The sequence below is a fragment of the Dromiciops gliroides genome, chromosome 6, assembly GCF_019393635.1.
Source record: "Dromiciops gliroides isolate mDroGli1 chromosome 6, mDroGli1.pri, whole genome shotgun sequence".
NCBI lineage: Eukaryota > Metazoa > Chordata > Mammalia > Microbiotheria > Microbiotheriidae > Dromiciops > Dromiciops gliroides.
In genome coordinates this window covers 270,789,442-270,806,835 of record NC_057866.1, presented here as the reverse complement: position 1 = coordinate 270,806,835, position 17,394 = coordinate 270,789,442, and the positions used below count along the sequence as shown (strand labels likewise).

The following is a 17,394-nucleotide window of genomic DNA, read 5'->3' as shown; positions in this document are numbered from 1 at the left end:
ACTTCAGGCATTGTTTAACAAGTTAATAACCTCTGTGATATGGCTCTAAGATCCTGTAAAATTCTCTCTTTGAAAGTTAGAGAAATTTATTTGAAAAGACCAGTGGCGTTGCCTTGGGTGCTTATGTCAGTTCCACTTTGGTTTAAAGGACATAGGCCTGATCGCAAATGTTTATGGTCTAATCTGCTTCCAGAGTTTACAGAAGCTTTTCCATTCATCAACTTTCTCTGAGCCAGCTTCCATGTTTTCACTGAGTACATTCCAGAAGGTTCAGTGGGCTTTGGCTTTTCACTATGGACACTGACTTTGTGTGACTTTTTCTTTTGCCCATGTAGAGTTAAACCTGCTTCGAAATGTTGATGCTAACAACACTGAGAGCAGCACGACTGTCAAGAGTTCTAGTCTGCTGAGTGGATTCAGAGGAGGTTCTAGTTACAACCATGAAACAGAGACCATCTTTGCCCTCCCTCGGATGCAGCTGGACTTCAAATCTATTCATGTCCAAGAGCCACAGGAGCCTTCCCTGCAGGGTGAGTGGGCAGCCAGCCCTGAGTCTAGTCTAGATGCAAAGAACCCCGTCCTCATTCAGTCCTGGTTATTACTCACCTCTTAATAAGATGCAATTTTCTTTGGAGGGTGGATTTATCTGCTCAGATATTTAGCATTCACTTAACGAATATTGGAGAGCAATCTGTTTTTAAAATGACTGAGAATTTATTGTGCATATTGAACAATTTTTATCCCTTAAAATCCTGGTTTCTACTAGGACTATCTTGCTGTCTAGCAAATATGACATGTTCTAAGTAAGGTGCCTGCTACCTTCTTGGTATACTTGGTGTTTAGCACAGAGTTGTAGTGATTTTTACAATTAAATGTTGGAAGCTCAAACTAGTTTTGTTTTCATATACAATTAGAAATAAAAATAGAGATAGCACATATAGACACATCCATATAGGTAAATAGATATGTATGTAGATAGGTAGGCAGGTAGATGGATGGATGGATGGATGGATGGATGGATGGATGGATGGATGGATGGATGGATAGATAGATAGATAGATAGATAGATAGATAGATAGATAGATAGATAGATAGATAGATAGATAGATAGATAGATATCACTACTAATGATGAGCATAATAAATAGTGGCACTGATTCCCATAAGCTAAATGGAAAATTAATCACCTTTATGTGCATGTTCTACCCTGGGAAAAAGGAAGGAACCTTATTAAATTAAAATTATTTCTCTAAAAAATATTTTATCATTTCCAGACACCAACATCAAGCCAAAGGTGGAATGTAGTGTGGTAACAGAATTCACCGACCACATCTGTGTGACCATGGATGCTGAGCTAATTATGTTTCTTCATGACTTAGTGTCAGCTTATCTTAAAGAAAAAGAAAAAGGTAGGCACTGTGTTCTCTTTGAAAATTCAGTGGAAATGTCTGCATAATGTCTGTCATTTTCCAAACAATTATGATGGGTCGAATGTGAGCTCCTTGTGAATCCTTAGGGCTTGGCACATAGTAGGTGCTTTTCAAAAAACAAACAAAAATTGCGTTGATTGGTTAATTAATTGATTGGTAGAGACCAAATATTTTAGTTCCTTCATTTACACTCAATTAGGCAGAATTGATTAGCAGTACATTAGTGTGATCACATAATCAACATTGGGCATCTTCCAGGTCTCATGGGGGATAGCAGGGAAGCTAGCTAGCTAAATAAATGAATAAATAAGTGTAGATAGGAATTGAAAGAAAGAAAGCAGACCTGAGTATGTACACAGTACAAGAGTCTGCCCCTGTCAGTTCACATCTGGAGTGTTATATTTAGTTCTGAGTACAAGGTGGAGGGACTGTGATTATAAGAAATCTGGGATGTGATGGCCGACTTCTAGGATTTGATACACAACCTTGTGGAGAGGATCAGACTTGTTTTGCTTGGCCCTTGGAAGCAGAACCAGGAACAACAGGGAGAATTTTCACGGAGCCAGAATTCAGCTTGATGTAAAGAAAAACTAGAGAAAGGGGTGCATCTCTGGTGGTAGTGAGGTCATTCCTTAATGGAGGTCTTGAAGACGAGTCTGAATTTCCATTTGTTGGGAATATGATAACAGGAGATTTCCCAGCAAGTAGGAGCTGAATTCGATGACCCCTGGTACTCTTTTCCCAATCTGAACTTCTGTCATCAGTGCGTTCTAAGCCGCATCGAACCTAGAACCGATGAGCTCTGCAAAGCTGGGAACGAGTGTCCAGAGACAAGAAAAGCAGGACAAGGGATTGATGAGACAGTAAAAGAAAACATTGGGCTGACAATCTGTGGAGCCAAGGAAGGAAAGCATGTGGAACCTTGGTTAACACCTATTACAACAACACAGCCAAAATAAGAGCTGAGCCTGAGAGCAGTCTAAGAGGCCTCGGAAGGACCAGAGCCTGATGGAAACAGTCCCAGGAGCCCAGGTGGTATTAGTGCCTGTGGCCCACTGGAGGGGGCTCTGGAGCCAAATGGACACAACAGTCACAAATGCAATTATAGCAGAAGTAAAGAGTATTCCTATCAGAAGCCCCCTCCTTGAGCAATTTGGAATTATGCCCTTTGACCCAGAAATAGCACTACTATGTCTGATCCCAAAGAGATCTGCCCCAAAATATTTATAGCAGCCTTTTTGTGGTGGCAGGGAATTGGAAATTGAGGGATGCCCATCAATTGGGGAATGGCTGAGCAATGTGTGGTATGTGATTATGATGGAATACTGTTGTGCTATAAGACATGATGAACAGTGATGGAAAATGCTCTCCAAATCCAAACAGGAAAACAAAAAAAAAGAGCTGTTGAATCTGGATGCAGATCGAACCATACTATTTTTCTTTGTTTTTGTTGTTGTTGTTGTTTTTCTTTTTTGAAGTTTTGCCTTTTTGCTCTGATTCTTCTCTCATAACATGACTAATGCAGAAATATGTTTAATGTGATTATACATATATAAGCCCCAGCATAATTGTTTTTTACATACTTTATTTTTCTTGGGCTTTTTTTATCTGTTTTCTTTCACAACATGACTAGTACGGAAACCTATTTTGCATGACTGCACATGTATAACTTTTATCAGATTGCTTGCCTTCTCAATGATGCAGTTGGGAGGAGAGAAGTTGGACCTCAGAATTATGAAAAATAAAAGTTAAGGTTAAAAATTGTTTTTACCAGGGGCAGCTAGGTGGCGCAGTGGATAAACACTGGCCCTGAATTCAGGAAGACCTGAGTTCAAATCCAGCCTCTGACACTTGACACTTACTAGCTGTGTGACCCTGGGCAAGTCACTTGATCCTCATTGCCCCACAAAAAGAAAAAAAAAATTGTTTTTACCTGTTAAGTGGAAAAAAATAATTTTTTTTAATTAAAAAAAAAACAAACAAGAATTTATCTCCTCATAATGCTAGAACCACTGGGTAACAGCATGTATCTTATTGTTCATACAAACCTAACAAAAATGTAGTTCATCAGTAGAAAGATTTTTTTTTAAATTTCAGATTAAAGGAGCATGACTTAAAGATCAGCCTATATCAGAATATTTCAAGTTTTACTTATTGTGAGTCAGAAAAATAGCCATTTCCGTAGCTCTGTTTTCAAGGGCGTGAAAGAAGATCAACACTGAAGTCCTTTCTGAAGGACAGATTGGATATTTTCTTGTCAGCCTTTCACAAATACTTTCCTAACAAACCTGACTGAGGGAAGAAATCTGCCAGACAGCAGCCGAGCTCAGGAGCACATTTGAAGGACAGCTTATCTGAGCTTTGAGTTGTTCTTCCCATCACAGTGCAAGCTCCTTGTGCTAAAAATGAACCTCAAGAGTGAAACTAAAACTGAAGACTTAGAGACACCTATGAGACTCAACTAGAATTTGAAGCCAATGATTAAGCCAGGAGAATGGGCTCTTTCTATAGACACAGTGTGTAGAAATTCTTCACAAACATCTGCAAGCCACAATTAAATTTCAGCCTTTCAATTTTGTTTTCTCTTTTTAGTTTTCTGTTTTGTTTTGTTTTGTTTTATCATTCTGTCACCCAGTCCAGATTTTTGTTTGGCTTTACTAAACATATTTGTAATAATTTTTATAGATTTTAATATTTCTTTGATATTGTCTCTACGAATTCAAAGTAACTGATACTCAAAATACATTTTGCCCTGGGTGTTTTGTTTTTCCTAAAATGATAATAAGTATAAATATTTTAAGAACTGAATGACTAGAATGCTCAATTATAAAGTAATACTTCCATTGAGTATATACAGTGATTCTACCACCTCCAGGCATTCTATCAGACTGATAAACCTGTCTTTGTTAACCTCTTATCCTGTCATCTTTCCAGTATCCTGCAGAATTACTTTGGGGCAGACATGCTTATGAATCCGTCATTTGTTTAAATTTATTACTGACAAAATGTCGCTATTTTTGTTTTTGAAGTTTGACTTAAGAGTAAAACAAATTCCATTGACATTCTTTACACTAAGTTCTAAGGACACGATTTTTTAATAGAGTTGTTTTCTTTGTAAAGATGTTACCCAGGGGTAGCTAGGTGGCACAGTGGATAAAGCACCAGCCCTGGATTCAGGAGGACCTGAATTCAAATCTGGCCTCAGACACTTGACACTTGCGAGCTGTGTGATCCTGAGCAAGTCATTTAACCCTCATTGCCCTGCCTCCCCCCAAAAAAAGATGTTACCCAGAAAGAAATTACGGTACATTCTTCCTAATTGGTGTGGGAGGAAAAAGACCTTCTTCAATGCCTTTGCTTTCCCCTGTAATGTAATATGCTTCACTTGTAACTTTACGTCTTTAGCCAGGTCTTAAAGAAGTGAGTCAGAAGTAGATAAAGGATGCTAAGAAGATTCATTTGATTCAATTGTAGAGAAGATAAAGGGTAAATCAATGTTAAAGGTGTTACTAGGTGATTGCTACCTTGTCAGTCAAAATAACCTGAATTTGGGAGTGTTGGTTTTTTGTTTTCTCATCTTTTTATCCCCTTTGACTTAGAATGAGGACATTATTTCTAAGATTCACAAAGTAACTTTTCTTTTTTGCTCCAGCTATTTTTCCACCTCGACTGTTATCCACGCGACCAGGACAGAAGAGTCCAATCATCATTCATGATGAGAATTCCTCTGAGAAGGACAGAGAAGAAAGCATTACATACACTACTGTAGACTGGAGAGATTTTATGTGCAATACCTGGCATCTAGAACCTACGCTACGGTGTGTAGCTAGCTATAACGTAGTCCTTTGATCAGCATTCTTAAGATTGGCTTTGCAGAAATAGTGTTTTTTGAAAGTGTAGCTTGTTATGTGTCCTTTACCCAAAGTCACTGCTTGTTCAGCGTGATTTTTGACATGTGGCCTTGCTCTCTTCAGGCTGTTGTTTCCTGCTGCTTCCTCCGCTCTCTTCCCCCTCCCACAATTGTAAGGGTACGGGACACCACAGCCTTGGGTCTCTTGGAGGGAGGGCTTCAGAAAAGTGGTGATCAGTAGTCTTTTCCACCTCCGAATACCCACAGTCACTTCACTTTGCCTTAGCACCCCCAGGAAACAATGTTTTGTGCTTAGCCCAAGTTGGCATACAGCAGTCGCTTTATATCAACACACATGCTGTTTTCTCTCTAATGTAATAAGCAAACTAGTTTTCTTGATTTTTACTAAATAGTGCTTTATCCACAAGTACTTTCCGTAAAACAACTAGCTAATTGGGGAGACTTGCTCACCACTCTGAACCTCAGCTTGGTCATCATATAAAATTAGAGAACTGGACTAGAGGACCTCTCTGGTCAGGACTTGGATTATAAATGCTGTGCTTTATTCTACCTGCCCCCACCACCCCCAAGCAAAAGAAAACATCCAACATATTATAAAACTGGGCATTTTATTAAGGCTATATTATATTCAAATGTAAGTACACCAAAAATAATACGGAAAAATGTCTCATAAGCAATGACTTCTCTGTGTACAAGGACTAACGACTGCTTTGATAATAGGAGGTTTTCATTCAAGAGAATATACCCAAAAACAAAACAAAAATACAAGAGAATATACCATATCCAAATCAGCAAAACACTGTTGCTCTGGGCAATGTGAAATTGTAGCCCTTTCTTTTTTTTTTTTTTTTTAATTTTTTTTTTTTTAATTTTAGTGAGGCAATTGGATTAAGTGACTTGCCCAAGGTCACACAGCTAGTAAGTGTTAAGTGTCTGAGGCCAGATTTGAACTCAGGTCCTCCTGACTCCAGGGCCGGTGCTCTATCCACTGCGCCACGTAGCTGCCCCGTAGCCCTTTCTATAAGAATTGTTTGAAAGTTTTTAAATATTAGTCATCTGGATAATGCTGAAAACTATTTAGTACAATCTGTTTTGTAAATACAAGCAGACATAATGAAAAATGCTGTGAATTTTCTAGAGTAAAAGAAAGGTTAAAAATAACAAAATTTTGGGCAGCTAGGTGACACAGTGTATAAAGCACTGGCCCTGGATTCAGGAGGACCTGAGTTCAAATCCGGCCTCAAACACTTGACACTTACTAGCTGTGTGACTCTGGGCAAGTCACTTAACCCTCATTGCCCTACAGAAAAATAAAATAAAATTTTCCATTTAATTTTCATTGAACCTAAAGGTCTTGGACTTAAGTGGTAATAATAGCACTTTCTTCTCACTGTTCTTTGTGTCCTGTATCTCACGGCAATAACGAGCTTGCAGATTTAGAACTAGAAGGGTCCTTACCTATCATCTAGTTCTCTTTCTCCCCTTTTACAGATAAGGAAACTGAGGCACTGAAAATTGAAGTGATCTGCCCGAGTATTAAGTAGCAAAATCAGGATTTGAACCTAGTCCTTCTGCCTCCAAATTAATTGTCTTCCCCACTATGCCCGCTGATTCCAGAAGCCTTTAAGGGAAAGGATTCTTTAAAGCTAACCAGTGGGGCAGCTAGGTGGTGCAGTGGATAGAGCACCGGCCCTGGAGTCAGGAGGACCTGAGTTCAAATCCGGCCTCAGACACTTAACACTTACTAGCTGTGTGACCCTGGGCAAGTCACTTAACTCCCATTGCCTCACTATAAAAAAAAAAAAATGGGGGCAGCTAGGTGGTGCAGTGGATAAAGCACCGGCCCTGGATTCAGGAGGACCTGAGTTCAAATCTGGCCTCAGACACTTGACACTTAACTAGCTGTGTGACCCTGGGCAAGTCACTTAACCCCCATTGCCCCGCGCAAAAAAAAAAAAAAAAGCTAACCAGATTTTCTTTTGCTCCTTGAAACATTCCAGTTAGAATGTTCCCCATGTCTAAAAAAGCTTTAGAAAGATCCATCAGTGAATTAGCGAGAAGGAACAAATTTGCCTTTTACTTGGGCTTTCTTAAGAACCTATAAATGGTGTTTCATCTCATTTGGCTTCAAACACATGCAGCATTTGTGTATGCTTAGCCGGTGGATAGAAGACTGTGGCCCAGTTAGCCCAAGACTGGGAGTTTGGGTTACAGCTGTGTCATGTTCAATGTGCATGCCAAAATTTTTATAGGTATAAGGGTGTTTTTGAACATGTATTCAAATTATGGGGGACTTTAGTCAAAACTTTTTTTTTCTTTTTAAGGTTAATTTCCTGGACTGGAAGAAAAATTGACCCAGTAGGTGTTGATTATATTCTTCAAAAATTGGGCTTTCATCATGCCAGAACCACTATTCCTAAATGGCTCCAAAGAGGAGTCATGGACCCACTGGACAAGGTTCTCTCAGTACTCATCAAAAAGCTCGGGACCTCACTGCAAGATGAAAAAGAAAGGAAGGGAAAGGACAAGGAAGAACACTAAGGCCTGTCTCTGAACAGACTATAACATCGTGTCCGTTATGTTTAGTACACTGAAGGGTTTTGCTGTATAATAAAATTATTTTCTGTATAATTTAAAGATGATTTTAATGGGGTTTTGGCTACTATGTTCAAACAGTTTGTGAGTTTATCTGTCTATTATGATAGCTCTACCATTCTGTATACAGTGAAGTATTGCATGATGATGTAAATTTTGTGAAAAAATAGATTAAATATGTAAATCTTCTGGTTAGCATTTATAATTGTATTATGTGCAATATGATTCCTGCATCCTTAAAATATTTGCAGATTAACTGTGAATTTTTGTGACTAATTAGCCATAACTTTTTTTTTTAATCTTGCTGATAATTTGACCTTTTTTTGGGTTGGTAATGGCATTTATCCCCCTTGGTAATGTGTAGACTTGTATAAATTCCAGTATGTATATAGTTTAAGAAACTGTGATATGATTGCCTAGTGTTAAGATGTTGTTTGTTACAGTTGTAATAAAATGCCACGATAACTTATTTTCAGCGTGTGATTTTCTCAGTCTTCATGTCTGTATCTTTGTTTTGTGATAAAATAATGGAATTTGGCAGATGCCCAGGGGCCCCTCCTGATTGATTTAGTATTGTTTGAATTGGGTGAGAATGAGAAACTATCTACTTAAGGATGACTGGATGGAGGCCACACCTGGCTGGCCCTGAGTGATAGCAAGAGATCACTCTCAACCAACCAGCTAGAAGGACCTCCCCTTTGGGGGAGAGAGAGAGAGGAACTAGGAAGTGGATGCCCCCTCATGGAAGAACTCTCTTTTTGGTGAGGAGGAACAAGTGTGGTGGCAGATGGAGAACAGGCGGTTCCCTCTTAGTCATTCAGACACTGGCTTGGTGGTGAGAGATTTCACATGGGCTGCTAGGAAAGGAAATTGCTTTCTTTCTCTCTGGCTATACCAAATTAGATCTGAGCTAGGATTTCCATGCTATAAGGAATCTGTTCTCAATCTCTCTCTTCACTAACTTATAATATATATTTTAATAAATCTTTAAAAGCCTAAACTCTTGCTGAATTTATCAGTGATTTTAGCCAGCTTCCCCCCAAGACTGGGGATGGGGCAGATTAGAACCCACAATTTAGATTTTAAACAACAGTTTTCTTTTTTGTTATTTCACAGTGGGTAGATCGCCATCTTGAACTTTTAACCAGTTCATGGTTAAAGAACATGCCTAAGTAACACTGTCTAACTCTTTATGCCCCAGATAATTAGTTAAGGTTCTAAACTCAGCCATAAAGTCAGTAACAGGCACTAAGTGCAACATCATTGTCTGCTAAAGCCACCCAACCATATTTTCTGCCAGCTCTGCCCTTCCCTCTTGGTGTACCTTCTGTCACTGTGGCTTTACTCAGTCTTCTTTCCTCCCTCCTCATCAGAGTGGATGGGGGCAGGGCGGGACAGACTAGAGAGCAGCACGTACCCACGGACACCAGGGGAGTATGCAGGCCAGTTGTTCACTGGGTGACTTTCCCTTCTGCCATGCGACAGGCACACTGTTTTCTCTCGCTGGAAATTCCCTGACCATGTCCCTTCCATCACTTCTACCTAACTCCTCATGAGTAACTTGTTCTGCTAGCTCACATGCACCATGTGCCGACCCACGTACAGCCATTAACGTCAATGGGAAATACTGGTATTAAAGAAGAGAAGCCTATAGCTCTCCAAAGGCAGTCCGGCCCCTTCTTCATCTCTGGCCCCAGCACACTGTCCATTTGCAGTGTCTGTCTCTACCTCCTGATCTGCCAAAATGAGCGTGATCTTCCCAAACACACATGTGCTTAATTTATAACCATGATAATATATTAACCAGAACCTAATAGAGGAAAGAATACTGTTTTGAATGAATAAATATATCTTATTAAGTGAAAAATAAGTGAAATCTCTACAAATAAGAGAAATGAACATTTAAAACAACTCTGAGGTTCTACCCCAAACCTTTCAGATTGGTAAGGATAACAAAAAAGGAAAATGGCAGTTGTTGGAAGGCATGCTAATGGACACCACTGGTGGGATGGTGAATTGGTTTAACCATCCTGTAAGGCAATTTCGAACAACACTCAAAAGGTAACTGAAATGTGCCTATACTTTGGCCCAGTGATACCACTGCTGGGTATAGCGTAGACCCTCTGAGACAAAGATGGGAAAAGACTTTTTTTTTTTTTTTTTGCAGCGCAATGAGAGTTAAGTGACTTGCCCAGGCAGGGTCACGCAGCCAGTAAGCGTCAAGTGTCTGAGGCCAGGTTTGAACTCAGGTCCTCCTGAATCCAAGGCTGGTGCTTTATCCACTGCACCACCCAGCTGCCCCAAGACATTTGTTTAAAAAAAAAAAAAGACAGCACTTTTTTGTTGTACTAAAGGACTGCACATAAGATGAGTTCACCCATCAATTGGGGAATGGATGAATGTATTATGGGATGTGAATGGAATGGAATGTTATTATACTATAAGAAATTTTTGGAAGATTTAACTCTCTTGGGGGCAGAGCCAAAACGGCAGAGAGAAGCCAGGAAGTTGAACTCTCCCGAATCCCCCCACAAACACCATTAAACCAAGCCTCTCAATGGATTCCGGGGCTACAGAGCCTATTAAAAGACAGGCAGAATCCTCCAACTTGAGATCATTTATTAGAAGACTCCAGGAAAGGTCAGTCTCACTTGGGCAAAAAGGGAGCACAGCACAGCTCAGCACTGTGTAGAGGGGGTCTGGTCAAGTCAGCAGGAGGCTCTTGGTCACAGGACAGATTAGCAGCTGAGGACCCTTCGTTCTAGTTCAGTAGGCTGGTGGTGTAGCAGGCCAGCTGTGAGACCTGCCAGCTAGAGAACCACCCACAGGATAGGTGTGACTAGGCCAAGCCATCCCAGCACAAGGAGCAAGCCCAGGGCAGTGAGGAATTCACTGCCACAGAGGCCTCAGAGCAGAAAGCCAGTGCTCAGGCCCCCAGTGGCCCCTGTGCCCCAGGAGCAGACCTCAACTTTAAAAGTAAAAAAATAGGGCACAAAATGGGCAAGAAACAGAAAAGGGCCCTTAACATTGAAAGCTTCTATGCTGACAGGAAAGACCAAAACACAAACTCAGATGAGAACAATACTGTCAAAATGTCTACCTGTGAAGCCTCAAAGGGAAAGATGAATTGGTTTCCAGACCAAAAAGCCTTCCTGGAAGAACTCAAAAAGGATTTTAAAAATCAAATGAGAGAGGTAGAAGAAAAAATGGGAAAAGAAATGAGAGTTATGAAAGAAAATTATGAAAAAAGGGTCAACAGCTTGAAAAAGAAAGCACGAAAACTGATTGAAGAAAACAATTCCTTAAAAAACACAATTGGCCAAATGGAAAAGGAGGTACAAGGGCAGCTAGGTGGTGCAGTAGATAGAGCACTAGCCCTGGATTCAGGAAGACCTGAGTTCAAAACCAGCCTCAGTCACAACACTTACTAGCTGTGTGACCCTAGGCAAGTCACTTAACCCTCATTGCCCTGCCAAATTAATTAATTAATTTAGGTACAAAAGCTTCGAATTGAGCAAATATAAGCTAATGACTCTGTGAGACACCAAGAATCAGTCAAACAGAATAAAAAGAATGAAAAAAAATAGAAAAAAATGTAAAATACCCCATCAGAAAGACAACTGGCCTGTAAAATAGATTCAGGAGAGATAATTTAAGAATTATTGAATAACCTGAAAGCCATGATCAAAAAAAAAAGGTTCTAGACACCATATTCCAGGAAATTATCAAGGAAAACTGCCCTGAAATTGTAGAATCATAGAATAAAAGTCACTAAAAGAATCCACTAATCACCTCCTGAAAAAGATCCCAAAAAGAAAACTGCAAGGAATATTGTAGTCAAACTCCAAAATTATCAGGTGAAGGAGAGTATTTTACTCCAAGCAGCCAGAAAGAAACCATTTAAATATCATGGAACCACAGTCAGGATTGCACAGGACCTGGCAGATTCAACATTAAAGGATCAGAAGGCTTGGAATATGATATTCCAGAAGGCAAAGGAGCTTGGATTGCAACCAAGACTCAATGAACTACCCAGCAAAACTGATCATTTTCTTTCAGGGGAAAAGATGGACGTTTAATGAAATAGGGGACTTTCAAGGTCTCCTGATGAAAAGACCAGAAATGAACAGAAAATTTGATCTTCAAATACAAGATTCAAGAGAAGTATAAAAAGGGTAAGTTATTTAGTAAGGTTAAACTGTGTACATACCTACACAGGAAGATAATATGAATTGTAGCTCTATTTGGGCAGATAAAAAGAGTAAACATAGAGTGCATAGGTATACATTTACTTTGATGTGATGATTTTTTGTTTGTTTGTCAAATCTTTATTGGGTAATTTATTGGGTAACTGGGGCAAGGCAGGCAGGGTCCAGTCTGGTCCTTCTTGGCAGTGGCCTTCCTCATGGCAGCCAGGATGTTGCTGAGCTCCTCTATCTTCCTCTTGGCTCGGGTGTGAGTTCCCACCCTTTTTTTGATGAACTTTAGGGCTCGCTTATCCTTGGAGACCTTTAACAATTCCATGGCTCGCCTCTCATAAGGGGCAAACCCACACACCTCCCAGATCATATCTCGCACAAACTTTGTGTGTTTGGTCAGGCGCCCACGGCGGCGGCAGTGTCGCGGCTTCGAAACATTCTTGGTAACTTTGCGGCCCTTGTTGAGGCCCACAGCCATGGGGTAGCAGATAGCCATGGCTGTGGCACTGAGGAGGGAGACAGAGTAAGCGGGGAGAACTCCTGGAGGCCTCCCAGAAAACCCTCCACATGCCTCCCTAGACCCAAAGCCCCAAGAGCCCTCACTCCTCCCTCCAGGCCACCTTCGGGAATGGGGTGGGAAGTGGTCTGAGCCGCTGATGGCGCCGGATTCCTTGATGTGATGATTTAAAGAAAATTAAGGGGTGAAAAAATGAGTATATGGAGAGAAGAGGAAAGGGAAGGTATGAAGAGGTACAAAAAACTTATAACAATAGAGGGAAAGAAGGGAGGGGTGAGCATTGTTTCAACCTTACTCTCATCAGATTTGGTTCAAAGAGGGAATAACACATACACTCATTTGGATAAAGAAATGTAGTTTACCCTAAATTTAGGGAAATAAAAGAGTAAGAGGAAAAGGGAGACACTGATAGAAAAGAAGGCAGAAGCAGGGGAGGAAAGGGGAAAGAAAAGGGAGGGGGGCTGATAAAAGAATGCATACTGAGGGAGGAAGTGGTCAGAAGCAAAATGCTGGTGAGGAGAAATAGGGTGAAAAAAGAAAAAAGTACAAAGAGAAAATAAGATGGAGAAGAATAGACAGTTAGTAATCATAACTGTGATTGTGAATGGGATGAACTCTCCCATAAAACAGAAGCAAATAGCAGAGTGGATTAAAAACCAGAATCCTACAACATGTTGTTTCCAAGAAACATATTTGAAGCAGAGAGATACACACCGAGTAAAGGTAAAAGGTTAGAGCAGAATATATTATGCTTCAGCTGAAGTAAAAAAGCAGGGGGAGCAATCCTTATCTCAGACAATACAAAAGCAAAAATAGAACTAATTAAAAGAGATAAGGAAGGAAACTACATTTTGCTAAAAGGCACCATAGACAATGAAAGTAATATCAATACTAAACATAGATGCACCAAGTGATAGAAGTTAAATCAGTTAAAAGAGGAAATAGAAAGCAAAACTATACTAGTGGGGATCTTAATCTTCCCCTCTCAAAACTAGATAAATCTAATCACAAAATAAATAAGAAAGAAGTTAAAGAGGTGAATAAAACTTTAGAAAATTTAGATATGATAGACCTCTGGGGAAAACTGAATAGGGATAGAAAGGAATATACTTTTGTCTCAGCAGTACATGGCACATACACAATTGACCATGTATCAGAGCACACAAACCTGTCAAATATAGAAAGGCAGAAATAATAAATGCATCCTTTTCAGATCATGATGCAATAAAAATTACATGTAATAAAAAGCCATGGAATGAGACTGAAAATTACTTGGAAACTAAATAATCTCATTAAGAAATGAATGGGTCAAACAACAAATCATAGAAACAATCAGTAATTTCATCTAAGAGAATGAAAACATTGAGACAACACACCAAAACTTATGGGATGCAGCTAAAGCAGTTCTTAGGGGAAATTTTCTCTCTCTAAATGCTTACATTAATAAAATAGAGAAAGAGGAGATCAATGAATTGGGCATGCAACTGAAAAAGCTAGAAAAAGAACAAAATTAAAATCCCCAATTAAATACTAACTTAGAAATCCTGACAATCAAAGGAACATAATCCCTGCATCCATGAAGTCTACATTTTCCTGAAGGGATAAACCATGTTTGGGGATAAAATGACAAACACATACAAAGCGGGGGGGGGGGGGGGGTAGAAGAAGAGCCCTAACATCTAGGGATTCAAGAACAGCCTGGAGGAAGTGGCCTTTAAGCTGAGCCTTGAGGTGCTCTAAGAGGCAAGAGTGAGGAGGGAGAGCACTCCAGGTGTGAGGGACAGCCTGCGCTGCAGATCTCTCAAGCCATCTCTCTCCTCCTCCTGCCACACCTAATCTTATCTCCCCAGGGGTGGGGGAGACTGGAATGAAGGAGCTAGCTCAGTGCCACTCATCTCTTTAGGTGTGTCTGTCCTTTGGTTTAGTTTCTCAAGGAGAAGGCTCTTTGATGTACCCCAGAACACTTCTGGGGTGCTAGGCCCATAACATTTCCCCACTTCTCTCTACATAAGGAAAATGGGTGAAGATTCTTCTGTAACTGCTTCATGCTGAGCAGGGTCAAAGAAATCACAGCGGGTGGAGGGGAGGGGGGGAGTGGGGAAGTGGGGAAGAAGCCTGGTCAGGAGAATTTGGTGAGGTCCAGAGGGTAGGAATAAATGGATAGACATGGGCTGTGGCTGCCATGAGGTTGAAGCCTTGAGCCTTGATGGAATAGACTTTAAAAATAATTTAAAAGAGACCTGGGCAAAATATCAAAAAGGACTTATCAGATAAGGAGTGAAAGCTGCTTTTTTTCCAGTGGCTTTTCTTCGGTGGAGGCCAGCAAGGCCTGCCTTATAAGACTTAAGTATTCTACTGCAAAAGATTGTAAGAGTAGCAGATCAACAACTGCAAGATAGTTACAGGTTATTTCTTCTGTTCTATGCAGTGAACTAAGATCCCATAAGCTAGGCACTTCTGACTGAGCTGGCTTTTTGACATCACGCCCTAATAAGGGCCAAGGTGAAGACGGTAAAACCAGGAAGGGATGAAGGAATTTGTGATCCTCATGCATACACATTAAAGGCAGTGTTGGCCTACATTTAAAGGGTCTTCCCCCACTCCCCACAACCTGCAGCTTTGATGGAATAGTAGGACCTGAATGAGAGAGTAAGACAGGGGTCGACCCAGTGTCTAAGGAATCCAGAATTACCTCCCATGTCCAGCGTGACCCTGGGCTTGGCCATAGAGAGGTCAGTAACAAGGGGCTGGACAGTCCCCAGCCCCCTGAATTCCGAGGCCACAGGAGACCAGACTGCAGGGCGCTGGGTTTTCAACCAGCCAACCTCTTGGGAGCTGCACTGGGGACAAGGAGTTAGGGGAGGTGGCCTCACCTTTGAGGAACGTCCCCTACTCCAATGTCCCAGTTTACTGCAGCTGCCAGAATCTCTGCCACCCAGAGATCTGTTGGTAGCAGGTGTGATGGCTGCTGCTATTAGCGAGGTTTGTTCTATGGAGTGGGCACTAGCCTTCTTTTCTTTCTCTTTGGCTACCACAAGGTCCCTGTTATAAAGCAATATCAAGGAGTTGTGAGGGTGGGGTTTGGAGACCCCAGTCTAATTTCTGGAGTTTTCTCCTAATGTCAGGAGCAGATTGGCTAATAAAATGTATATTGAAGACTGTTATTCCTACATCCCTTTCTGTATCTAGAGTAGTATATTTTTTTTCAAAGAGTCCATGAGGGGACTCATGAAAAGAGCTGGATTTTCCTCCGGCCCCTGTGTGATCTCCTTCACCTTCTTGTAATTGACTTGTTTCTTAACCCCCCTTCTCCTTCCCTCAACAAGGCAGGTGATCATGTGGTTTCTACCAGCCCTGTCTTCTCTATCATGATAGTCCCATCTTGGGTCTACAGTTGGAACAGCTGTAGTTCCAGGAACCCAAGCCCAATTTCCAACCTGCAAGTATTCATCACCCACTTGTACAGCCAGGTCCGAAATCTGTTTTTTCTCATGGGGGGTGGGGGCCCGGGGGTGGTGGTGTACAACATTTGGCAAGAATAATTTGCAAGTCAGTCCAGGCTAGGTCAAACTGCATTTTCACAGACTTAAAGCCAACTAAAAACTTTGTGGAATTCTCTGAGTAACACCCCAATTTCTCTTTAATCTGAGATTTCACACACACACACACACACACACACACACACACACACACACATAAAATACACACACACACACACACAAAACAAATGGACACAGAAAGGATTCACATTCCAGCTCCCAGAGAGTCAAGAACATGCCCACTACTACTTCCCTACAGAGGGTATTCCTCTTTCCAGAAAGATACACTTACAATAATTTCTCTTAGGTGGGGTTCCACTAAAAGGCAAGATCTAGGATTTCTTCACAGCTCCTTTCTGGGACCCCTTTGTGAGTGTCATGATGCTCTTCCCTGGCAGGTCTCACTTTGTCAGTGGTTGCTTTCACCATTACTCTTCTTTTCTCTGCCTCCTAGTGGCTCTCTTCAGCTTCCAGGACATGGTCATTTCTACATGTTGTCTTTTGTCATTCGGCCTCCTGGAACTTGGCTCTCAGCACTAAAACTTTCATAACTCAAGAGTCTCCTATATTACTTAGCTCCTTTGCTGGCTTCTTTAGCTGAGGCACTTAGCAATAAATGGTGGTTGTCACCTTCTGAGGGGACCAGCTCTCTAGTAGATGTCTTACATGAAAGACGCATAACCCTTCCAAAAACTCTGTATCACTCCAATCACACCTCTCTACCAGAATGCTCACGTTCTTCTGAGACCTTTCCCACTCCCTCCTGTCGCCTACCAGGGAGCTCACAGGACAGGATCACAACTCTCTTTCTTGGACCACTCAAACAAGTTTCTATTTTCGACTGTCTCCCGGCTTATCAGGTCAGTCTCTCCCCTTCTTCTCCGGTTTACCTCAGCACCCACTATTGAGTCTTTGGCTTGGAGGGAGTGCTCTTGTTCTTTCCGCTTTGTCTTTTCATCTCCCATCTTCTTTTGGGATGGATGGTCCCGGTGACCCTATTGGGGCTGCTTTGAGAAAGAAAGGGGAGAAGGGAGAGATGGTGCAGAACGGGGTGCTTTGGCCCTGGGCACCTGTACCGTGAGAAGAGATTAGGAAGCAACCTTTCCAAAGGACTGGGAAATTCCAAGAACAACAGGAATTCTGAACTGAAATCGTTTAATTTAGAATGATTCTTTGTGCCTATGAAACAGAATCCTACATGCAGCTGTTGATCCGCCTGGGCACGGCCACGGTTTGGGAAGTAC

At 41.2% G+C, this 17,394-nt stretch overlaps 2 protein-coding genes across 6 annotated transcripts in view; one reads left to right on the top strand and one right to left on the bottom strand.

Moving 5' to 3' along the window:
- Window positions 1–8,364, top strand: part of KIAA1109 (KIAA1109 ortholog) — a 222,166-nt gene extending 213,802 nt beyond the window's left edge. For all 5 annotated transcript variants that reach the window (XM_043969747.1, XM_043969748.1, XM_043969749.1 and 2 more), the window contains 4 exons: window positions 336–530; window positions 1,274–1,408; window positions 5,082–5,247; window positions 7,625–8,364. In XM_043969747.1, the coding sequence (XP_043825682.1) occupies window positions 336–530; window positions 1,274–1,408; window positions 5,082–5,247; window positions 7,625–7,841 (713 nt within the window). In that variant the 3' untranslated portion in view covers window positions 7,842–8,364. The remainder of the gene's footprint in view (window positions 1–335; window positions 531–1,273; window positions 1,409–5,081; window positions 5,248–7,624) is intronic.
- A 3,851-nt stretch (window positions 8,365–12,215) lies between these two features.
- Window positions 12,216–12,599, bottom strand: LOC122732311 (60S ribosomal protein L36-like). The gene has a single exon (XM_043972380.1). The coding sequence runs from the start codon at window positions 12,588–12,590 to the stop codon at window positions 12,216–12,218; it is 375 nt and encodes a 124-aa protein (XP_043828315.1). The 5' UTR covers window positions 12,591–12,599.
- Between the last annotated feature and the right edge of the window lie 4,795 nt (window positions 12,600–17,394).